The following is a 25669-nucleotide window of genomic DNA, read 5'->3' as shown; positions in this document are numbered from 1 at the left end:
CTCTTCCACACGATTTGAGTACAGTTTCCTAGACCTGCCTCAGCCAAAAAATGATCCCCTCTCCTATGCACGAATGAATAGAGCTGAGGAATTATCCCAAAGCCCGATTTTGAAAATAAAATCTTAAACTGCCATTTTGGTTTCTTTCATTCCTAAATTTTCCGGTTTTTGAAATTAGAACGAACCTTACAAAAACTTGGCCAGAAAGTTTGTTTTCCCTCCTGGTGGAGCTGGGATTGTGATGATGATTTATGCCAATTGTATGCCCAAGAATGAGGGGAAAAAAATGGTGAAGTCTCCAAGTAAAATAGTACTAGCTTTCTCTGTTTTGATCAGGTGAAATAGAACTGGCTGAATATAGAGAGACGGGTGCATTACAAGACAGCCTTCTCCACTGTGTGAGAGAAGATAGCATTCCGAAAAAAAAGCTACGCTCTTTCAAACAAAAATCTCTTGATATAGGGAATGCAGACTCGCTTTTGTTTACATTAGACGAACATCGTAGGAAGTCGTGCATAGATCGGTGTGACATCGAGAAGCCTCCGACCCAAGCTGCGTATACCGCACAAAGACAAAACGACCCTGGGCGTTCTAGACAGAACTCTGCTACGAGGCCTGACAATGGTGAAATTCCCGAGCACCCAGCTATGGAAGGGTTTCCAGATGCTCGAAGGCCTGTCATACCAGAGGTTAGGTTGAACTGCGTGGAGACGTTCGAGGTGAAAGTTGACTCGCCGATAAAGCCTGCTCCTAAAGAGGATTTAGATCTGATAGATCTGTCCTCAGATTCAACATCGGGGCCTGAAAAACACTCTATACTCTCAACCTCTGACAGCGACTCTCTTGTATTTGAGCCTCTTCCCCCTCTCAGGATAGTCGAGAGTGATGAGGAAGAGGAGACGGTGAACCACGGCGGTGCCAGCCCCTCCGGTGAAAATGCTGCCTCCTCTCCCTCCATCCCCAGCCATCCCTCCGTCCTCAGCCTGAGCACAACTCCACTTGTGCAAGTAAGCGTGGAGGATTGTTCCAAAGACTTTTCTTCTAAGGACTCAGGAAATAATCAGTCAGCAGGGAACACGGACTCTGCCCTCATCACCTTGGAAGATCCTATGGACTCCGAAGAATCCCCAAGGCCAGAGGAGCTGCCGGAGGTGTCCTGCGGTAGCCCACTCACGCTGAAGCAAAAACGAGACCTCCTTCAGAAGTCATTTGCTCTCCCTGAGACGTCACTGGATGATCACCCTGACCCAGGCACCGAAGGGGAGAAGCCTGGGGAGCTGATGCCAGCTTCAGGGGCAAAACCCATCCTCCTCAAGGTTCCTGAAGACACAGAGAACCCCACAGAAAGTGAGAAGCCTGAAACCAGTGCGGACTCTGATACAGAACAGAATCCTGAAAGGAAGGCAGAAGAGGATGGAGCTGAGGAATCCGAATTTAAGATCCATATTGTTCCCAGGCAGAGGAAGCAGAGGAAGATTGCTGTCAGTGCTATCCAGAGAGAGTACCTCGACATCTCCTTCAACATTCTAGACAAACTGGGAGAACAGAAAGATCCAGGTAAGTTCGCCTCTCTTCTTCCTCCAAGCCTTAACTTGAAGTCTGTGCATCTCCGCTGGTAGGGTACCGGCTCTGAATATGCATCAGACTCAAAGTCTTACAATATCAGGATATGACATTGTAGTGGCTTCACAATCACTGAATCCTTCCTGTTACTGGACAGTGTTGAATGTAGATGTGGTTCTACTGGCTCCATAATAAATGTTTCTGTTTTTGTTGTTCGAAACTCTGCAGTCAATTCTTGACAACCCTTGGCAAGGAGGTGCAATGGTTAATTCATATCAGGATAATCCAGGCATCATCTTAGCCTTCCTCAAACACCAAAAGTCATTAACTTGAACTCTTTGCTTTCTTTTTTTTCTCTGCTCTATGCTAGTGGGCTATGATATACTCCAAAGAAGGAATCAATGTGAAGGGCTAAAATAAAGCAAAGAGTGCTTGGAATGATTAAGAATTGGCTGTGTAATCATTTACAGGGCAGGCAGCTGATTGTAGATACTAACCAAATACCAGAAACCAAAAAATACCAGTTACAGCCTAGACCCTAATCCATGGTCATCACTTGGTGATGAAGTTGTCACAGCCCATGGATTTCCTGCCTCAGGGCCATTTCTTGTGTTTGCTTGGAGGCCTTGTTTCCAAGAAGGAGAACTTGAAAGAAATGGCAAGCCCATGATCCACCTCATCCTATAACACAGTCTTCTGGAATGTTACTGCCATTCTGATCAGAACCCATCTTCATTTCTTAGTCCAGACCTTTAAAAAAAAAGTGAATGGAGTTGGCCAGGGATGATGATTTTAGTAGATATATAGACTGGGTATGTTAAAAACTGGTGAAGGTCTTAAAGACCTCTAGCTCAGCCCCTCATATTATGCAAGAAGACACCAAGGCTTAGAGGAGGTGATGTACCAGGTAACACGGCCAAGACAGAGGCAGCGTCTGAGTCTAGTCACGTCTTCCCACTACTCCACACAAAAGCAACTTCTGAGAGAATACGTTCGGCTTTTTTATCTGACCCAGGCATTTCAAGAGGTTTCTAGCTGTCCTCTAGCTTAGGGACAGAGCTGTCTACCTCAAAAACATTCTGTAAAAATCTGTTGAATGAACATTAGCGTATTTGGAAAGGGTCATGCTCCAGCCAGGCAGGGAAAAAAAAAGTCCTTGTTCATAACAAGAAAGTTTAAGAAGTGAAGAAGGCTTTCAGGGAAACTGGGACACCTTTTTATTGTTTGGGGCTAGGAAAATGGCTCCATACAGAAGGAGGACGGCATTGCCCTAGAAACGATGGAGGTCTATAGGGTGTGGACATACGAGGCTAAGATCCACAGGGTGAGTCTCTGCGATGTGTAGCTTGCATGTAGGTTCTAGAATGCATGTTTGTATGTTCAACTATGTTGGCTTCTTTATTTACCCTTATGTTTGATTGTTCCCCAGACTACTAGGGAGGAAAGTAGTTTTGCATTCATACATTTGTCAACAGAACAAAAGAAAAATTAAATTGCATAATATGGATTATACCATCATCATGATTTTATGTCTCCATAGGGCTTTGCCTCCCACTGACATACCAATCTCTTCTGCCCCTCCTTGCTGGGCATTAGAAGGAGTCCCGTGTGCTTAGAGCATGACCCAGGCATCCCCAGACTTTCCTGCCTCCACCATCAGGAGTGAGGGAGGCCCAGACACATGCTCCTCCAAACCCTCCCAAACACACAGCCTTGCCGCTGCTAACTGCTGGGAGTGCAGGACTAATCTCACTACGCACTTCACTCTGTTCACGTCAGCCCCTGGAGTACCGGGTCAGCCTATATCTCCCTCACTCAGAGCCCCCCGAGGCCTTGCATACCTTCTGTTCTGAAGCTTTCTCCTTTGTTACTCTGACTCCTGAAACCCTTCCCCTATGTCCTCAGAAATTCATCATCCTTCATGAGCAAAATCCCTCACACGCATTCTCTCTCCTCTGTTTCCCTTGCCTTCTGAGTCTAATGCAAGCCCAGCTCTCCCCACGGGCATTGCTTTCCCTACAGCCCATGCATGTCACTGGACTTGGGCCTGGGGCAGGCATTTTCCTGGCTCCGCACTGCCCCTTTCAGACCCTTCCTCCTTGTCTGTAGAAAGCCCTGCTCCAAGCTGCATACCCTCAGACCACGGCTCCCACCACCTGCTTTGCTGCATCATCCCTAGCCCTGGCCCTTCCTCGCTTGTTGACAAATTTGATTTGTGGCCCTTCTTACTCTTTTCTAAATTATTCCTGTCTGAATTCCTGTGGATTTTAATATTAGTGTGGATGACACTCCTGACACTCAGTTCCTTGACTGCATCTTCTCCAGCGATTGTTTTTTTTTTTATCTTCCACCTTAGCCCAGCTGCTCACACCCACGGTCACATCACAGACCTTGTTACTGCCAATAACTGCAACCTCTTCATGATCTCAGTTTCACGTCTCTTATTCTCTGATTGCCATTTCCTCTCTCCCTGGACAATCATGCATTGATTCTAGTTATTTTTTTGTTGTCCTTCTTCTACTTCATGTCTTTTCTCCTTACTGAACTTAAACTCAGGCTGTCAGTGTCACCCCTCCCTGCCTGCACCCTCTCTGGCCTTTCCCTTTTTAGATTTGCTTGGCTAAACACAACCGTGTTAAATCCAACTCCCCTTCTACCAGTACCTGCACCTATCTGATGAATGTGACTAGGTAAAAACACATAGTGTATTGTTCAAGAAGTTAAAAGAAAATTAAGAAACGTGCTTGAATTCCTTAACATGACCAGTGAAAGCATAGCTCTGGGATTGGTAAGTAATAGCACTTGGGCCAAATCTGCCCCACTACCTGTTTGTGCAAATGAAATTGCATGAAGTACAACTATACATGCACGAAATAAAATTTAAAAAATTTAAAAAAACAAATGCTGGGCATGGTGTCTTAAGCTTATAATCCCAGCACTTTGGGAGGCTGAGGTGGGCAGAGCACATGGTCAGGAGTTCAAGACCAGCCTGGCCAATATGGTGAAACCCTATCTTTACCAAAAATACAAAAATTAGCCAGGCATGGTGGTGGGTGCCTGTAGTCCCAGCTACTTGGGAGGCTGAGGCAGGAGAATCACTTGAACCCAGGAGGCAGAGGTTGCAGTGAGCCAAGATTATGCCACTCTACTCCAGCCTGGGCAACAGAGCAAGACTCCATCTCAAAAAATTTTTTTTTAAAGCCAAGAACACATAATGTTGACTGGCCTCATTTTAAGTTAATGGCCATGAACCTCAACTAGGTCCTTCAACCTGGCAAACGTATCATATTTTCCTGGTCCATTCACATTTCCAGTCTCCTAAATGACTATTTCATATATTTACAGTCTCCTAAATAACTAATTCATAGCTACTTTTCTCCCCAAACTTTCAATAAGTCTTCCAATTGACATCATTGGAAGAACTGTGCACAGCTCCTACCACCTTATCTGCCTGCCTTCCAGCCTCTGCACCTACCCACCTGGACGTCCTGGCTGGGCTGTAGGTTAGCTGTATTCCTGTCTCTACATCCAGCCTTTCCACATGTGGGCAAGATTCTATCTCTCTCACTTAGTCAAGAATATATGCCTATAAATTCTCCCATCTGTGTCTTACCTTAGTATTTTTTTTTTCCTAAAGGACCTTGACTTGAGCATACCAACATAATCTTATTTCTCTTTCTTTTTCTTTTTTTTTTTGAGACGGAGTTTCGCTCTTGTTACCCAGGCTGGAGTGCAATGGCGTGATCTCGGCTCACCGCAACCTCCGCCTCCTGGGTTCAGGCAATTCTCCTGCCTCAGCCTCCTGAGTAGCTGGGATTACAGGCACGAGCCACCATGCCCGGCTAATTTTTTGTATTTTTAGTAGAGACGGGGTTTCACCTTGTTGACCAGGATGGTCTCGATCTCTTGACCTCATGGTTCACCCACCTCGGCCTCCCAAAGTGCTGGGATTGCAGGCGTGACCCATCGCGCCCGGCTCTTATTTCTCTTTCTTAAACAAAAGCACTTGATCCATGTTCTCCCAACTATTATCTCGTTTCACTCCTCTCCTTGTAGCAAAACATTCTGGAAGAGTCGTCTATACTATCTCCAGTTTTCTTCCATTCTATTATTTCTAAAAGCTATTCATAGGCTGGGCATAGTGGTGCACACTGTTGTCCCAGCTACTTGGGAGGCTGAGGCAGGAGAATCCCTTGAACCTGGGAGGCAGAGGTTGCAGTAAGCTGAGTTCACGCCACTTCACTCCAGCCCGGGCGACAAAGCAAGACTGCATCACACACACACACACACACACACACACACACACACACACACAGGCACACCAAAACTTTGAAAGTCTTAATAATCTTTCAGAGAATTCTTAAAAATTAGCTTTGAGCTTTTTCACTAACATTATTGGTGAAATTATTAGGTGTTAATTGTTGCACGCATAGAATGCAGGCCGGTAAGGGTAAGAGAGACAATTATGCATGTTTTTGATTAGTGTTTTGGGGAGGATACCTAAGAGAAAAATCATACCTGATCTCTACTATCTTAACGGCTAAAGTAATTTAATAGCAGTCATTGTTTTACGCTTTATTAACAGGGTTTGGGAAACTTTACAAGAGTTACGCTTTTTTGTTAGCGAGAGGTTATATTAATCTGGCAACCATACCTACTCAGAAAGACCTCTGAGAATCAAACATGGATGCTTTGAAATCAGTGCTCAGAAACCTTTCTCCCAGATGCTCATCTGGGATCTGTTCTCCAGTTAGCAAGTTTAATTATCATCCAATAATAGAAGGTCATCTGTATTCTTAAATTGTATGTTTGTATGTATGTATGTGATTTACTCTCTGGGAAGAAAAAATGGTCAACACCATTTTTGACCATTTTCATTTCAAAAAATGAAAAGGATGAGACAGAAACACGATTAAACTTAAGAACGTGAAGCCATTTAGAGTTGACATCCCTGAATTCCAATACAGTGTAGTCATGGAAGCCCATGGTGGTAACTCCAAGCAGCACGATGCTCAGTGTATTCACTGCATGGTGTGCCTAAGATGGCAAGAAGGTTTTGAAAAAAGCCATTAAACTTCAGCACGTTTTGAAAAATAATTTGTAGTTACCTAGAATAATGTGGGACAGAGTGTTTCCTGTTATTGATAGGCTAATAAGACAATATTATATGCAGAAATATTTCACTTTAGAGTCAACATTTGTCACATAGGAGAACCAATGGCAGTGTGCTTCTTGCTCAATGAATAAAATATAAAATCTGAAATAATCATGCATATTTATTTCAGGTTAAGTACAGTCCATGCTCCTAAATCACTTAAGGTTTAGCGAAGGTTATAGGCAAGCAAATAGACAATTAGATTATAGTGTGGTAAGTCTGGAGAAGGTTGAAGACAAGGAGCTCTGTAATTACATAAAAAGGGCACCTGATCCAGCATTTTTGTTTGTATATTTTTGTGGAGAGAGGTTGTGGAAGCCTCCCTGAAGGAGGAGTTTTCTATATAAATTGAGATGCAAATAATGAGTAGGAAATTGTCAGACAAAGGTAGAGTACGTAGATAGGAGATAGGGATGAACTATTAAGCATATGTACATCTCAGATGAAAAGAAATTCAGTACAGAAAGATTAAGGAACTTGTTTGGGGATATGCATTGTGAGCAGCTGAGCTTTAGCTATCATTTTGCTATAGTAAATTTGCTCATAGTAATTTTGCTATCATTAGTCTCCAAGAGGCAGATCCATAGGTGCAGAATGTCACACAGAATTAGCTGTTCCTGGAACATTGTAACCAGTGTGTATGTAATTCTATGAAAGTAACTATTAGGCCCAGAAAGTATATGAAAATTTGAATGGTTGTAGTAGGCAAGAGGGAAAAGATACAGAAAAAGTTCTTGAATTTGTTTTTAATCAGTGTCCTGAGTTTTAAATAATACTTTTGTTTGCAGATCCTTCTGCTAAAGGACTTTCAACTTTGGAAATGCCACGAGAGTCTTCATCTGCCCCTACGTTAGAAGCAGGGGTGCCGGAAACAAGTAGCCATTCCTCAATATCAAGTAAGATTTCTTCTGCTGATTATTTCATCTGTACATTTATTTTAGAACACTATCTGCTGCCTTGTTTTCAGTTTTCACAATCTTGGTATATATTTCTAATGTTGCGTCAGCTTCCTTGGTGACAGTATGTTGTATGTTCTCAGAGACCCTGAGGTATAGGATGGCCCACTTTTGTCCACATCTCAAGTTTGATAAATCGCTATGGTTACTGACTGGCCGAGTATCCTAATTTGTTAAGGAACGATTACTGAATTTCATTATTCAATAACATGAAAATTGTATAGCTTGAACACAAAACATGGAAAACCATTTGGGGCACATGAAAAGCATTGTCTATGGCAGAGTTTTACATGGAACACTTTTTTTTAATTTGAGTCGCCTCCATCATTGAAAAAATTTGTTCTAAATTATCATAAAATAAATGTATGATATATCATAATCCCAAAGTCATGACTGAATTTAGCTCTTTGGGATTGGAGAGTGGAAATGGCATGACATTTTACAGGACCTTTAGGAGGCAAGTATTTTAAAACTGAATTCTGTCACTGGGCCCTTGATTTTGTCCATGAGCGCTTGAGTTCCACTGAAGTTCTGTAAGGGTGTCCACCTCTCCGTAGGGTTAATTACGAGACTTTAGCATGAGACATTCTTGCCCAGAATCAGAGATACAAATAGAGGTGCAGCTTCTGTAAACCTTTGTCATATGTGCTGATAAGTGTTGTGTTCCATATGGACGTTGCCTGAAAAGCTATTTAATAATTTTTGTTTGACCATCTTTTGATGATCCTGAAAAACCAGATAAAGATCTTAATTTAAATAGTGGACTGGTAGTTTGGAACATCATCATCTTCATTGTTCATTCATTCATCCATTCATTCATTCAGCAACTATTTTATTAAGTATCTGCTGGATGCCAGACACTGTGCTTGGCACTGGAGGTCAAAAGTGAATAAATAAAACACCACTTGTTCTCCAGGAGTTTGCAGTCATTATAGTAATTGTAGCTACTATTTATTTGACACCTATCATGTGCCAGGCACTGTGCAAAGTGGCTCACATGCATTGTTATCTGATCCAGTTCTTACATCAGCATGTGCATGGTAGATGTTGTTGACCCCATTTTATAGATTAGGTAACTGAGGTTCAGAGAAGCTAAATGACTTGCCTAAAGTAAAAAACCTACTAAGTGATAGAGACAGGAATTGATGCTAGGCCCTTTAGACTTACAAACCCATGTTCATTTTTAGTATATCATACTTCCTTTAAATTATTCAAAATCAGTTGTAATAAGGATTATGGAAATTCTAAGAAATTATTTCCAAATGACAGTTAATTGCCCTTTTGGTAGCAAAGAAGAATGGCTAGTTCTGAATCTGATTATTCTTATTTTGTTACAAAAATCTGTTTGATCACATGATAAAATGCCAATATTATATTCACATACTAAAATAATGAAAGTGTATCTTCTCCTAATGTATATGAGTAATCTTTAATAAAATATCATGGACCGGGTTCGGTGGCTCACACCTGTAATCCCAGCACTTGGAAAGCTGAGGCAGGAGGATCACCTGAGTTCAGGAATTTGAGACCAGCCTGGTTAACATAGTGAGACCCAAGTCTCTACAAAAAAAATAAAAATTAGCCAGGCATGGTGGCACGCACCTGTAGTCCCAGCTACTCAGGAGGGTGAAGTGGGAGGATCACTCGAGCATGGGAGATGGAGCCTGCAGTGAGCTGTGATCGTGCCACTCCACTGTGCACCCTGTTTCAAAAAAAAAAAAAAAAAAGAAAGAAATAAAAAATATAGTGAATTAGAGTATAATTTGAAATAGGATTATTAGCTCAGTAGGACTCAAATGCTGGTTACATATACCATAAAATGAATTTACAAACATCTCATGATCCCAAAGTCATGGTTGATCTAGACTTCAGATTTGACTTAGCACTTCATTAGATTTCCTCCTTTCTCCTCCTTGCCATTGAAAGCATGCTCTTGGTGGTGTGTTCTTGGAAGCATCATGCCTGATGCCTTATACACTGAGCTAAACATTAAGGGTTTTATTCTCAGGGAATTCTGCTGTCTTTAAAAACACCTGAGAATTGAAGACATTATTCAATCAGTAGAGGTTTTAAATTTTTCTTTGAGTCTTTTAGATGCTGCTAATTTTTAAATTTGTTAAATCTTCGAAAGATTTCTGTTTTTGAATTTTACTTAAAGCTGTGCTTTTCAAGTCAGAGCATTGTAAGTTTTGCCAATCAGCGACAAAAATCAGAGCTGTTTAGTATTAGCTTGTGGTCATTTTCATGAATTCAGTTAATATTGACTTTAAGACACAAGAATTCCCTTCTCTTTTGATTAGTTTATCAGCTGATTATTTTGTAGCTAAACATGTTATGACCACCATTAATCAAACAGCATGCTAGTTACATTAAAAATAATGTTATAATTGATTTCACATCACACCAAGTTGCCACCTTGGTGCCATGATTGTGAAACCTGTGTATAACATTGAAGAGTTTCCAGGGGCCATACGGTCATTCCAGTTTCTACCATCCGTTTCTTGGGTGTGTAGTTCACAGCTTCAGTTTCTGAAATTGTTCTTATAAGACAGTGAATAACCACAAGTTGTCAAATATACAAGGTGTTTAGGGTCATGTAGAAAAGTTGCATTCATGATGGTCTGCCTCTCACACTGGGCTGGTTGGTAGGGATTGGTGGGCCTCCTGAGAATAGGAGCAGAGGAGGCTGCTTTCCAACTCAGCAATCTACTGGCAAAAGTGGTTTTCTTTGTTTTATAGTTTGGAAATGCTAATAACTTGACATTTCACTGGTGGGATGTGTCTCAATGCTTAACTTACAGGATAAAAATGTTACCACTTTTTAAAAACAAAGCTATATACTAGAATATACTCGTGGAATGTTAATTGATTCACATTTTTCAAACAGCAGGCAGAGGCTCACACAGAGATTGAAAACAGTTTTTGACTTTGGAGTTGATATATTTTGGTTTTAGCACCACCTCAGTTGCTGACTGGTTCCAAGTCACATAATTTCATTTGCTTCAATTTCTCTCTCTAAAAATTGGGGTTGATATGCGTCATCCTATCTTAAAATGTACACGCACACACACATCATGCACACATACACAGATACACCGGGACCTCATGGGACTATGAAGAAGTTGGAAACAATGTACACTCAAGCTCCATTCAAGAAAGTTAAGCCATAAATTTAAATGTATTATTTGTCTTAAATCCTTTTGGGAACATGGAAGAGTATATAATTTAAAAAGTAGATGAAGATGATCATATGTCATTCAATTGTAACTGGGATAAATATTTACAGGTGACAAATCAGTGCTAATGAGCACTGTTACCATCTTCACTGTGTGAAGAAAGGTACCCAGAACAGCAGAGTGCCTTAGTTTCTCATTTGAACAGAAGCATACAATTTACCAAAAATTATGAATAGCAAATGAAGGGTCAATTAAAATTCTATATGGATGTGTGGAGCCTTTGTGTGCTGTGGAAATTTATTATTATAATCGTCTCCTAATTTCCTCCATCTAGCTCAGTATAGGCAGATGAAAAGGGGATCTCTGGGAGTTCTGACAATGAGCCAGTTAATGAAGCGGCAGCTGGAGCATCAGTCTAGCGCCCCCCATAACATCAGCAACTGGGACACTGGTGGGTCAAGCTTTTTCTTCTCGTTCTACCTCTTGGATTAGCGAATGCCACTTTCTCTGTGTCCACTCTGCTCCCTTGTTAAAGAATAGATTTTCTCTCTTGTTCTTTGGTTCAGATAATTTTTCAAGACCAGTTAAAGTAATTAGTAAGTCTATTTAAACTTCCCAAGTGTACTGGAGGGACATGCTCTTCTGTTGAGGCTGGCCCAACTCTTGTTCTCTCTAAGACCCAGATTCCAGACATTAGGTTGTTGATCTGGGGAGGAGGGAATGGAACTATGGTTTCATGATGCAAATAAAAAGGAAAACACACAGCAGATTATCCATATTCTCTGTTGTATAAATGATAAATTACCCCCAAGTGAGGGAATATTTATAGTAATAATAATAGTGATAACAACTGTCAGCTTAGTGACATTAAGATCTGCTGGTAGGTTTGGGAATATGAGTTCTGTGTTTTAGCCAGCAGGGTCACCAGGTTGCAGCCGCACACCCCCATGCTCATAAGATGGAACTGCATCTAACCTCAATTTTAAAGTAAGAATTGACTGCCATGACCTGTCTATTGGAAACATGATCACTCTGCATTTTCTCAACTTTGTTACCACGTTTTCTATATGTACTACCTTATCAAGCCAGTACGTAGTACTACAGCCGCAATCCTCTTTTAAGTGCCTGCCTTTTCTGTTGTTTTTCCTTCTGTAATTAAATGGGTCGTTTGAGTTACAAGATTATAAATGTGAAAACACCTTGCAACATGCATGCATGACTGAAATGTAAGGGCTTATTACGGTGATATGCTCTGGGGCCTACTCTTTTAGTATCGTGGTTAATACTTTCTGGCTGCAGTGATATGAAATTATTTTAATATTCTTCCGATGACTATGAATTATAATATCCACAAAAGCAAAATATTGAGATATTATTATTTTCTTCAAAGCCATACTATTTATATACATCATTTTACTTGCTCTCATTATTCTGAGAGAGAGAGAGAGAGTGCTTTAGTCTAGATAACCAAATTCCACACACCATACCCAATCTCATATTTAACAGATAGTTTCAGCTCTCCTGGACTTTATAAGGGTTCTTAACATTGTAAAGGTTTAGTGTTTTCTCTTCGTTTTAGTGATATGTGGTAATGAGCAGTGAATAGCCAAGAGCCAACAGGCAAGGAGAGAAGGAGAAAGACTGGACAGCCAACCTCAGGAGTTTACTGGGTTTAAATGAAGTCTTTCTACCTACACCAAAGAGGACTGGGCTTTCTTCTTTATGGAGATGAAGCTACGTAAGGAACTGAGAATAGCAGCTTTTGTTTGACTAGGTCTCCGAAAATTAAATGCTTATGTGAGGGCTCTGAAGATGATTTTACATTGCTACTGTTTTCTGTAGTGGGCAGCTCAGCCTATGCTAACCAACCAGTTTAGATTCTGACTACAGTGACAACCTAGTTTGATGGACACAGTAGTTATAAAAAGGCACATCGGTCTCAATTTCAGTCTAAATTTCAGTTTAAGAAAATCTACATGATACCAAATAACCCATTTAACGGAATTTTTCACTTTTCAACCAAATTTCAACCTTGTTCATGTCACTCTGGTTTCTCATTCAATAGTTCCCATTTACATGCTGTCTGAATCTTTCCTGAGTTCTCCCGGGCCTGTTTTCCATCCTCCAAACTGGTTCTGGAATCACCAAGTCCTACTAGAGTGTCATCTCAATATTCTTATTTTGATTAGTGCCAGAAAAAGGTCCTCCTCACATCTGAGCCTGAGGAGAGTCTGTGACTGTGTAGTACAATGTTAGGTGGCATGTCACTTTAAACTACACGTGCAGATTCAGTGACTTGCTGGTCTCCACAAGAACAAATTTGGCCATGTGGGCACACTGAGAAAGGTAGCCTAAAACATGGATCATGGTCAATTCACCTCAGCACACACCAGCTTCGTCCTGAGACCTGCCTCTTTTCCATCCACGCATGGCACCATGACTGCTGCTTTGCCTCATCTTTCATGCAAACAAACGTTTTTGAAGCACCATGCCTCCATTTTACCCCCTCTCCCTTATTCCTGTTCCCCATCCCTCAGTCCCACTCCTGGCATTTCCTTCTTACCAGTTCCACATGTTTTCAGTATGACCTTTCTGGCCATTGCCTCAAATGATCACTTATGTACTTATTGATTTGCATAAAACATTCCCATCATGGCTGTGATATTAGCCTTTCATTTCCTATCTGGAGATAATGATATTTGAACTTTTTTGGGGGGCAGGGTGGGGTGCTTGTCTGGACTTTTTGGGATAGTTGTAGTTGCTGTCCTGCTTTTAGTTGCATTTCATGGAACTGAATGACAGGTTTGTAGTGAAGCCCCAAATAACTCTACTCTAAAATCTAGGATGCGTCCTGTAAATGTTAATCATCAATAATAACAGGGACCAAAAAAATGGCCCCAAGAGATAATTGGTTAAATTCTTTGTGTTTTAAATGGCACTAAGATGACCACGTCAAAGACTGAAACACTCTGTTTATCCACAGAACAGATACAGCCTGGGAAACGCCAGTGTAATGTGCCAACGTGCCTAAACCCTGACCTGGAGGGGCAGCCATTGAGGATGAGAGGTTAGTTGAATCACAGAGTGTCAGACTGTAAGAGCTGAAGGAGACTGGACATGTTCATCATCTGGTCACCCAGCAGGTGCAGCCTTTTTCTTAGCAGCTCCACGAAGTGGGCCTGATCTTTGCTCACACACCCCCAGTGGCTGAGAGTGAGTGATATCTCATCTTTGAACATGGCCAACAATTCTTCCTTATAGTGACTTTCTAACCCTTGCACATAAAATAAGTCTAGTCTCTCTCATAATTTTTTTTTTTTTTTTTTTTTTTGGAGACAGGGTCTTGCTCTGTCGCCCAGGTTGGAGTACAGTGATACGATCTCGGCTCATTGCACCTCCTCTATCTCCTGGGTTCAAGACATTCTCCTGCATCAGCTTCCTGAGTAGCTGGGATTGCAAGCGTGCATCACCACACCCAGCTAATTTTTGTCTTTGTAGCAGAGATGGGGTTTCACTATGTTGGCTGGGCTAGTTTCAAACTCCTGACCTCAGGTTATCCACCCACCTTGGCCTCCCAAAGTGCTGAGATTATAGATGAGCCATCATGCCTGGCCTCTCCTATAATTTTTTGGATCATGCTTATTCCCCTAGTCTTTTCTAGACCAGACATTCCTAGGTCCTTCAGCATTCCTCCTCAGACATATCAGTTTTCCATATCATGCCATATCTACTCTTCTGAGCATGGTCCAGCTAATCTGTATTTTTTTCTAGAATATTGAGGTCATATGTTAATAGCTTCTTCCCAGCTCTCTGAAGTATGCATTGAAAAGATTCACTTGACTTGATGTTGCTCACAGAAGCAAGCTGCAGGTCAATCTGTGCTAAGGTCAGACTATTCATTTAAAATTTTAACTACCAAAGTAGTTGTTATCTTTGTTCTTTCTTAATTGAGAAGGCAGATTAACCTATCATTGGTAGAAAAACAAAATACCCAGAAAGAATTATGATCACATCTTACAACCAGTGTCTTAAATCAAGTAGAGCTCTTTTTCTAGACCAGGCCACTCTTCTAATTTTCCTAAGGAATGAGGAGATATTGATCTTCAGCTTTTGCTAACATTTCTTTGCCAATGAATAGCAGTTTTAGTTCCTGTAGTGGATGAGGTGAGATTCTTTTAATCTATGGGGCTAGGAAAAGCTTTGACGAGTAGAAGTAAGAGTAGTTGAACAAATCTTTGGTGCTTGTTCATGATCTAACAACTCAGTAGCAGTAAAAGTGGAATGACATGGTGAGAACACTGAGATGGAAAGTCAGTGTCTTTCATGGTAAACTGAAGAGCCCATCGGTGCAGCTGGGGGACTCATCCATGCACACCTGCTTTGAGACAAACACCTTCATAATTTCTCCTGTCTCCAAGACTCCCAAAGTGACTTTTGTCAAAATCTTCAGCTTCAAAGTTGGGCTGTGGAGGTGGGCCCGTCTTCATTCAAGTTTCTGAGAGCCCTCTGTCTCTGCTGTAGAGTACACTTCAGCTATTCAGAAGGGGAGCCAGTAGTGGAGGCATCAGAAATGTCAGCAGCAACTTGAGGGTGATAGGGACTGCCTTTAATGTTGTAGACTTATTGTGACTGAAGTATAACCAAAGGTGGCTAAGGTCTGTGGCCTCCTTTTTGCATTTCCCACCTTCTCCTAGGTACTTTTTGTTCCCACTTTAGTAGTAATGTTTAGGAATCCATTGATTCAGCCAGTGTTGCCCATGGGGGCCAGTGGTCAATAAGTGAACCTGTTTGCTTTTATAGATGACGGCTCTAAAGATGGCATCATACATTCGTGCTGTCATATGGAAAAACAACTTCACAATGCTATTGTCAAAAACACCTCTTTCTTGGCATTTGTATTAGGTAATAATTAGTTTGAAACTACCAGAATGACTTTGAGTCTCTCCCTTTTCTTGACTTTAGTTGTGATTACTGTATAAGAGTAATTGGTAATACTCTTCTGAAAGGCTTGACTCCGAGGTTTGTAATTTAAAAATCAATTTCTTATGTTTCTAGTAAGCCTATGTACATATCACCATATATCGTGTGGGCTGAATTTTTCCACTTTTAGCACTGGCATTTTGACATCTGGTCCATGCGGTCTGTCAATGTTTAAGAAATGTGGAGTATTGGATTTAAATTTTCTGTGTCTTGGTCTCTTGAAGCAACTTCATGCTCTTTACTGTGCTATTTAATAATACATTTGTGTCTTCATTTAGCTTGGCCTATTTCTTGTCTTTTCTACTATTAATCAGTGTACGCTTACACCTGTAATACTGTTGCTTCCACTCAAAGTAACATCTTTATGAAACAAACAATTGGAGATCTTTGTCAATGATACACTTTTGCATATTTAGGAAAGGATGTTATCTTGGACATAGCTGATAAAAATGGTAGTAAAATTTGGATTCCCATTTGGGAGCGTAGGAAGTGATATAAAGATATTTTCAGATACTTTCCTTTGCAGTTTGGATTTGCAAATGTTCTGCTTCTCATACTTTTTTTGTAACCTTTGATGAGGCAAAGGAGTCTGCAGTATGGAAGCATTTTGACTTTTCAAAGGCTCAACACCATTTTTTCCTCCGAAAATTCAGATTGAAACTCAATGCCCACTTGGCTAGCTTTATGAATATTTTGATTCCTTTGGAAACTCATTGTCTGAGTCGTTATCTTTCTCCTATTTGAGGAAAGATCATATCAGGGTTTTTTTTTTTCCTCCCAGCACCAAGATACTAATTCCTTGATGAGAAACATTATTTAATGGTTGTTGGATTTTTCTGCCTTCTTTCCTGTTTGAAGAACTTAGAGTTTTAGTTAGTACTTGGTAGAATATGGCATTATTCTGGATGATCATTTTGAGATTCTTCTTGGGGTACCTCATTTTCATCTGTGATTCTATCTTGCACTAGTGGCTTTCTTAATGGAGAACAGCTTCCTGAATCTCCAGACTGATTTACTCCTCCCTGGAGCATGTTGCTAAGATTCTTGCCTCAGATTTCTTGGAAGGCATCAAACCCCAAAGTTTTAAACACTGTGATATCGACTGGCTGACATGGAATGAAGGAACCAGATGGTTCCTTCAAAAAATCTTGATATTTCATTCATAAATACTTCAGTTTGAAAAATGGAAGGCCAGGCAAAAAATCTTGATATTTCATTCATAAATACTTCAGTTTGAAAAATGGAAGGCCAGGCACAGTGGCTCACAACTGTAATCCTAGCACTTTGGGAGGGTGAGGTGGGAGGATCCCTCAAGCCAAGGATCTCAAGACCAGCCCAGGTAAAATATTTTGTCTTTATAAAATACTTAAAAATTAGCCAGGCATGGTGGCATGTGCCTGTAGTCTCAACTACTTTAGTGGCTGAGATGGGAGGATTGCTTGAACCTCAGAACTTGAGGCTGCACTGAGCCATGCTCACGCCACTACACTCCAGCCTGGGTGACAGAACAAGACCTTGTCTCAAACAAGCAAACAAACAAACAAACAAACACACTGATATTTCTTAGCTCAAAGATCTTCCATTGCTTAAGTGCATGGAATTCTGGGATCTTACCACCTTCCCATATTAGCAAAACTGTAATGTTGATGTGTGTTTGTGATTTTAGAAATGCAGTATTATATGGGCAGTTTCCATTTAAGCCTATAAATAATGTTTGTAGCTCATTTAAGGGTACCCTTGAATAGATTTCCCCCTTTGTCTTTTATCTTTGTCTTCAGACCCTGCTGGCACACCTAAGAGAGAGAAGTCTAGCTCTCCACTTCATCCAAGCGGAAACAAATCACAATCTTTCTTGACTTCATTTCATGGTTGAGGGCTTTCTACAGTACAATTGGGATGTCCACGTTGTATTCCAGGGAATGTGATCCTTGGAGGGTTTCCAAGAGGAAAACCAGGCCTTTCTTGGCCCCTTGAAGCTCATCTATATTCACTGGTTGTCCCTTTGCTGCTTACCCAGGTGCCACCAAATCCAGCCTGCTTTCTGCACCGAGCATAGTCAGTATGTTCGTGCCTGCACCTGAAGAATTCACTGATGAGCAGCCGACAGTGATGACGGACAAGTAAGCTCACATAGTTATTTTCTTCACCATGTATACAGAATTTGAGTTTGGTCACCACAGTGGTGAGAAAGTTTCAGAAGAAGCATGCTTTGCTTTTAAGTCATAATTTGTTCTTTCAGTATATTGCCTGCACATAGATGCTTGTTCAGTGAATATGATAAAGAGTAACCAAAGCATATGGATTGCTTGAGCCCAGGAGTTTGAGACTCGCCTGGACAACATGACAAAACCCTGTTTCTACTAAAAATACTAAAATTAGCCTGGTATGGTGGTGTGTGCCTGTAGTCCCAGCTACTAGGGAGGTTGAGGTGGGAAGATCTCTTGAGCCTGGGAGGTCAAGGCTGCAGTGAGCCATGATGGCACCACTGCACTCCTGCCTGGGTGACAGAGTGACTGTGTCAAAACAAAACAAAATGCTTTTAAGACTTCCAAGTTTAGAAAAATCCCCTTGGACCAGGAAGCCTTCTTGATAAAGGTGACCTGATTGATAAATTAGGTACGTGATATGGTTTGGCTGTGTCCCCACCCACATCTCAGTTTGAACTGTCATAATCCTCACATGTCGAGGGTGGGGCCAGCTGGAGATAATTGAATCATGGGGGCGATTTCCCCCATACTGTTCTCATGGTAGTGAATAAATCTCACAAGATCTGATGGTTTTATAAATGGGAGATCCCCCTGCAGAAACTCTCTTGCCTGCCACCATTTAAGATGTGACTTTGCTCCTTGCCTTTCACCATGATTGTGAGGCCTCCCCAGCCATGTGGAACTGTGAGTCAATTAAACCTCTTTCCTCTATAAATTACCCAGTCTTGGGTATGTCTTTATTAGTAGCATGAGAACAGACGAATACAATATGCTTCTGATAAAAGGTGAGGAAGGTAAGGTGGAAGGGGCTGGTGTGAGTATCCCTGTAGCTGGCCACCCATTACTCATTTGTAATGAGCTGACAGCCTTGGCTGAAGAAGCCACAGTGCCTGTCTTGTGCAGGTGCCTTAGAAGGTCCACACGGGTCACTGAGTTGCTGGCAGAGGGCTCTTCCCAGTTCTTCCTTTGGTATTTTCCCCCTCCCCAAGTCTTAATCTTTCTTAATTGCCTTTCTGTGCACTCCATTTCTTTTCATTTTTACTTAGTAATGTGAATCTTGTATTTTAAAATGTCAATTTGTAAGAAATATTTATGCTTTTTGGGGGGCCTATATTTAGGAAGGTTTCAGAAGGAAATGTCGCAACGGCAGTCATAGTTCTTGTTTCTCTGCTATTCCCAGAAGACTTTCCCTTCCCTTTATAAAACCCCTCACTTTTATCAGCTGGCTTTGGTTGAGTTGAATGAAATGGACCCTACATTAGGACACTACAAAGAGCAATAAGTTGGAAGTTACCCAAGAGTGGGTGGCATTGTTTGCATTTATATACGACACTCGGCAGGCCTGGTGAGTTCATAAAACTGATCCGAGTGAGTGGTGGAGAAGAGACTTCCTCGTCTCCTCAGACTTTCCAGATGGTTCTGTAGACTTGGCTTCCCTGTCTCTTACCCACAAATAGAAGATTTTCTGAAAGCCTCCATCCATGCCTGGGCATTTTTCATTTTTACCTTCAACAAATGAAAAATCTAGTTACTGACTTTTCTCAGCAATAATGTCACATGCATCAAATCCTTCATTCACAGGCTTCAAACTGTTGGCACTCATTCTAAGCAAGAGCAATCACGCATGTGTAGGCCAGATGCTGAGGAATTGAAAGAACATTTTCAGTAATCAGAGGCATCTTCATGGTCTCTGCCATGTGTGTTGTTTCTGTATCTGTGGTGATGGTGGCACTGGAGTCCCCTACCGATTACCAGAGCGGGGCCCCCCACCTCCTTGTGGAGACTTTTCCAAGATCTGCTAGAAACAGCCATATCTGTAGTACATTATATCTTGAGAGCATGGTTCTTTCTTTCATAGAAAGCATGTCTCTGTTTTCTTTGCAGATGCCATGACTGTGGGGCCATTCTTGAAGAATACGATGAAGAGACTCTTGGGCTGGCCATCGTGGTCCTCTCCACATTCATTCACTTAAGCCCAGACCTGGCAGCCCCACTGCTGCTGGATATCATGCAGTCTGTGGGAAGGTGAATGTCAGCTTCTGTTTTGTTTGGTAGGAAGGTCCTTTATTCAATCTCTGTCTTGAAGTAAAAACTACCAGTTCAAAAGTGAAACATTCTACCATCTTGTAGATACTGGTATTTGTGAGATCAACTCGGACTAGTTTTAAAAACCAAAGAGACCAGTCTTTCAACTGAATTCTCCATCTGTGTAGGGTCATGAGTCACAATGTCAGAGCAAAGCTGGAGGCAGCTGTGCTAAGAAAACCCCACTGTTTGTTATTCCCTATCACTAGATGAGCTAATGGATGCAACCACACTCACAACTGTCAGCAGTTGATAGTAAGCACTTCATAAGTATGAGCTGTTATTATTTCTCTTTACCTGTTCTGAGATGGATTTTCTAGGCATTTGTAATCTCAAGAGCACCTCATTTAACTATAAAACTTGGGACATTGTTATGTGAGGAGACACACAGTAATTACAGCAAGTTCACATTTCCGACTCAGATAAAGGAAGGATACACACATTTGGGGAACAGGGATTTCCACCTGACTGAGAGATTATGCTTAGCTGCTTTGAGAGTGTTCTTGCTAAGAAAATTCTATTTAGTAGATAGGGCATTAGAAGATAAATGATGTATTTCATGGATATGAAGAAAGCTCAAATTCAATAACAAACTGTAGTCCTAGCATGCACAACCTGTAGGAGAGGACTGAATTAAGCTCCACATGAGTGAATTAACACTTCCAATCTGTGCTAACAGTGCCAGGTGCTTTAGGCTACAGGCATTAGACAGAGCTCTTGCCCTCAGGTACTCTGCGCTTAGTTACTGTGGACTCATTGACTAGCCATACATGATTAAATGCTGTAATGAGTGGTATGAGAGAGAGCTAAGTGCTAGAGAAGATTAGTATGGGAAAGATTTCCTAAAGAAAGTTTATAAGGAGGAGGTAGGACAAGAACTGGATTCTGCATATTCTTGGCATTTAATGGAGCTAAAATTTAGTCCGTTTTTTAAAATGAAAAATTGCTGACTTCAAGTTGGAGATAAACAGGAAAGCACTATTAACTCCTCAATCCCAGGAAGGTATGGCTTTCTTTTTTTTTTTTTTTTTTTTTTTTTTTGAGACGGAGTTTCGCTCTTGTTACCCAGGCTGGAGTGCAATGGTGCGATCTCGGCTCACCGCAACCTCCGCCTCCTGGGTTCAGGCAATTCTCCTGCCTCAGCCTCCTGAGCAGCTGGGATTACAGGCATGCGCCACCATGCCCAGCTAATTTTTTGTATTTTTAGTAGAGACGGGGTTTCACCATGTTGACCAGGATGGTCTCGATCTCTTGACCTTGTGATCCGCCCACCTCGGCCTCCCAAAGTGCTGGGATTACAGGCTTGAGCCACCGCGCCCGGCTAAGGTATGGCTTTCTTATTGTCCCTCTCTCCAGTTTTTTTGGTAGGGTCCTTAGGAGTCGTATAGACAGAGACTGTATAAAGGTAAGTGTGACTATTGCATCTGGAGACTTCAGAATAGCCCATGTGCAAAGTAAGGGATGGATATGGGGATATGGAGAGATAAGAAAAGATGAATTACTTCATTTAAGCCCTGGAGTTTGAGCTAGTCATAATAATTACAAAATAAAAACTCTCAGCACTTGGGGAGTTGAGAGTTTTTATTAATAGCAGATCACAGTTTCTACTGTCGATACTTCTTAGTTTTAGAACAGATAGAATTATTGTTCCAGTCTGTTATCATCTCTTTGAAACAGATGATCTAGGTTGTCATAGCTATATAGAGGAGTTTGTTTCAGTTTTGGTTTTTTGTTCGTTTTAACATAAGTGAGAACAATTCATTTTCAAACATTGCCAACTGTTAGGATGGAAACACATGAGCTTTGAAGAAAAGCAAGGGAAAACCAGTGGCGGATACATTGTTACATATTTACAAGCACGTATACTAAATCTCTACCTCCTTTGGGTAGACTAGCAAGAGACAGGGAGTACATTTAGTGCAAGCTGCCACAGGTCTTAGCAACCCAAGCGTAACCACCAAAGCTACCATGAAAACAGATTCAACTGCCAACTAATTTGGGGCTTCCTGGCATGCCCCACTTCATCATGAAGAACAGATGAGGCCATGTGGTCCTACAAACACATTGTTTATTTGTGCTAGTTATGACCACAGGGGCCATTCCCTGCATATTCTAAAGGTTTGTAAGCTCAGCATAACCTTTTCGTCGATCACCCAAGCTCTTCCATATGATCTCATACTTTGCTGTCTGCTTGCATCCCTCTTAAATGATCCCTTTCTCTAGGTATATCCTTTAAAATCATATTTGCTGCACCATTAATTACTGTTACTGTTTAGTTCACCTGCCAATGTTTATCTATTAGTGACATTAGCATGAGAGGGTCTGTAAACAAAACAACTGGCAGTGGTGTCTGGTGTTAGTGTTTGCTGCCCTCGATTCCTCTCCAAGTGGATTCTTGGCTCAGCTCACTCTTACACATGTAGTCTTAATAAAGTAAATAAATTTGCAACATTCTCCTTTTCTGTTTCTTCAATATCTTACTCATCCAGACATGTTCTTCTAAACCCGCCAGTATAGTCCATTCTCTTTCCATAGGATAGTATATAGAATATTTCCACACATACAGAACCAAATAATTATACTCTTTTGGAAATTACATGCTGTATATTGTTTACTTAACCAATACATTTCTCTTCTTAATGTAATGTTTCTCTTCTCATTTCAACCCAACAGCTGACAAATATTCCTGTTATCTATTTTACTATCTTATGGAGGCTTTTATCATTTGTGATTTGTGTATAGTTAGGTCTCAGAGGTTATATACAAAGAAATGAATTTTGAGTTGAGTTAATATGGAGAGGGACTGGGTCCAATGTTGTTCTGATCACTGTATGACCTGGCTGCAGGAACATTCTGTAGAAAACCAACTTTCTGCAAATCTCTCCATGAAAATGTCTAACCTGACATAGCAGATCTCAAGGACTGGGTCAAGTTTAACTCTAGAGACTGACCACTGAGTGGGTCCTCTGTCCTCTGTCAAGGGAACTGTCAACATTATACATGTCTCCCCATCTAAATCGGAAATACAACAGGTCCTCCTTCCACGTTACTAATGCATCTCATCACGAAAATCTAAGATATTTGTGTGACTCTCTTTACTTTATTTCCTAGATTGGCATCCAGTACTACCTTTTCTAATCAAGCAGAAAGGTAAGGCCCTAAAGTGAGCCCAGCTCTCACTTTCTTTTCTCCTCTGTGCATGTCCATCGCGTTTCTAAAACACCAGTGTGGGGCTGGGTGCAGTGGCTCATGTCTGTAATCCCAGCACTTTGGGAAGCTGAGGTGGGAGGATCACTCAAGCCCAGGAGTTCGAGACCAGCCTGGGCAACATAGCAAGACCCTGTCTTAATAAAAAAATAAAAAATAAAATGCCAGTTTGTGCACCACAGAAGGAGTATTGTTAGGCTCCAGTTGTAGCTCCAGAGAGCTCTAGTTGTTCATTTTCTGTTCTTGCCTTCATTTATTCATTCACTCATTCATTCACTCACTCACTCATTTCAGCCAACAAATACTTTTAAGCCCACCCTGTGCTAGATACTTAGGGCTTCACTGGGGGCAAAACTGACATGATTCCTGCCCTCATGGGACTTATAGTCTATCCATGAAGCCAATGTGAATAAAATATTTGTACAATTCATAATTGTAAACTGTGCTAAGTGCTATGAAGAAAAAGTACAGAGATACTTATGTAACAGTAATTCATTCAATAGGTATTCATGGAGTGACTACTAGTTACTGATGTTATAGTGGTAACAAAACATCAAATTCCTGGCTCTCATGGAACTTACATTTTACTTGATGAGGGAGAAAACAAGCAAATTAACCAGCAGGAAAACTGACTCTGTACTTTAATATCATTTAGTGCTAAATGCTCTGAAAATTAATCAAGTAAGTCCAGGAGATAGAGAATGCATGGAATTGGTATTTTAGATATAATAGTCAAGGACAGCCTTTTTGAGGAGGTAATATTTGAACAAAGCCTGAATAAAGTGAGAGAGTGATCCATGCAGTAATTTATAGAAAGAACATTCCAGGCAGAGGGAGCAGCAAATATGAAGTCTCTAAGTTGGGAAAACACCTCATATATTTGGAAAACAAACTAATGTGGCTGGCGCAGATTGAGTGTGAAAAAGAGTGGCAGGAGATGAGAGGGCAGAGGCAGTGGGGGCCAGGCCAAGTAGAGCCCTGCAGGTCATTTTAAGCATGCAGCAGGGAGCCACTGGAGTGTGGGGTGATGTGCTTTAACCTGCTGTATTAGTCCATTTTCACACTGCTGATAAAGACATACCTGAGACTGGGTCATGTATAAAAGAAAGGTTTAATGGACTCACAGCTCCACATGGCCTGGGAGGCCTCACAGTCATGGTGGAAGATGATGGAAGAGCAAAGGGACGTCTTACATGGCAGCCAGCAAAGAGAGGGCTTGTGCAGGGGAACTCCTGTTTATAAAACCATCAGATCTTATGAAACCTGTTCACTACCACAATAGTGAACGACTGCCCCTATGATTCAGTTATCTCCTGCTGGGTCTCTCCCACAACATGTGGGAATTATGGGTACTACAATTCAAGGTGAGATTTACTTGGGGACACAACCAAACCCTATCAACTGCTTTGAAGGATCACTCTCTAGTTACCAATCAAGGGGCATGAAGTTTTAGTCAAGCTGGATGAATGAGCTCTGAAGATCTGCTGTATAGCATTCCACCTACAGTCAACAGTAATGTATTGTACACAAACATTCGTTAAGAGGATACTTCTCATGTTAAGTGTTCTTTTTTAAGGAAAAAAAATTTTAAAGGATCCCTCTGGCTTCTGTGTTGAAAATAGGTTATGGGGAGAGGGTAAAAAGTTAAGCAGGGGACCAGTTTGATGACCGTGTTAGTGGTGCAGGTGAGACGTTAGTGGCTTGGTCTAAGGTGGTGAGAGGTAGTCACATTAAGGATATACTTAGGAAATATTTTGAAAGTAGAGCCAATAGAATTTGCTGCTAAATTGGATGTTGGGTGTAAGAGAAAATGAGGAGGCAAGGATGACTCCCAGGTTTTGATCTAAACAACTGGGTGGGCGGGCATGGCATTTGCTGAGATGAGCAAGCCTGGATGAGAGCTGATGGTGTGAGTGGGTGTAACAGGTGGTCCCAGTCTGGTCTTGATAGTGGTAGAGGAGGGGAGAAGGAAGGAAGGGCTTCCCTTAAGAAGTGATATTTAAACTAAGATATGGAAAAATGAGTTTAACTTAATATGCACATAGTTATGGAAAGGGCATGGTAAAAGCAGTGTGTAGGAGGAACTATGAAAAAGCCAGTATAACCACAGCACAGAGATGCAAGAGCTTGCTGAGTCTGACTGCCAGCTTGTGCATGACTTATAAACCACAGTAAATATTTTGGACTTCCTTCTAGCAGCAGTGGGAAGCCAGTGAAGGATTTGTAAGCAGCAAGGTGTGTGCGTGCATGTGTGTGCCTGTGTGTGTGTGTGTGTGTGTGTGTGTGTGTGTAGCACATAGAAAGGCTACTTTGACTGCATTGGGGAGGAAGAACCAGAGG

At 41.3% G+C, this 25669-nt stretch overlaps 1 protein-coding gene across 16 annotated transcripts in view; it reads left to right on the top strand.

Moving 5' to 3' along the window:
• The window catches only part of UNC79 (unc-79 homolog, NALCN channel complex subunit), a 261471-nt gene that overhangs the window by 183234 nt on the left and 52568 nt on the right, over positions 1 to 25669 (top strand). For 12 of the 16 annotated variants that reach the window (XM_074393444.1, XM_074393429.1, XM_074393440.1 and 9 more), the window contains 7 exons: positions 337 to 1557; positions 7507 to 7614; positions 11185 to 11301; positions 13834 to 13917; positions 17848 to 17950; positions 19922 to 20062; positions 23234 to 23272. In XM_074393444.1, the coding sequence (XP_074249545.1) occupies positions 337 to 1557; positions 7507 to 7614; positions 11185 to 11301; positions 13834 to 13917; positions 17848 to 17950; positions 19922 to 20062; positions 23234 to 23272 (1813 nt within the window). The remainder of the gene's footprint in view (positions 1 to 336; positions 1558 to 7506; positions 7615 to 11184; positions 11302 to 13833; positions 13918 to 17847; positions 17951 to 19921; positions 20063 to 23233; positions 23273 to 25669) is intronic. The other 4 variants (XM_074393442.1, XM_074393436.1, XM_074393443.1 and 1 more) reach the window with 2 other exon arrangements.

Source organism: Saimiri boliviensis, chromosome 2 (assembly GCF_048565385.1).
Source record: "Saimiri boliviensis isolate mSaiBol1 chromosome 2, mSaiBol1.pri, whole genome shotgun sequence".
Taxonomy (NCBI): domain Eukaryota; kingdom Metazoa; phylum Chordata; class Mammalia; order Primates; family Cebidae; genus Saimiri; species Saimiri boliviensis.
The sequence above is the reverse complement of the archived record's forward strand: the minus strand, read 5'-3'. Positions and strand labels throughout refer to the sequence as shown.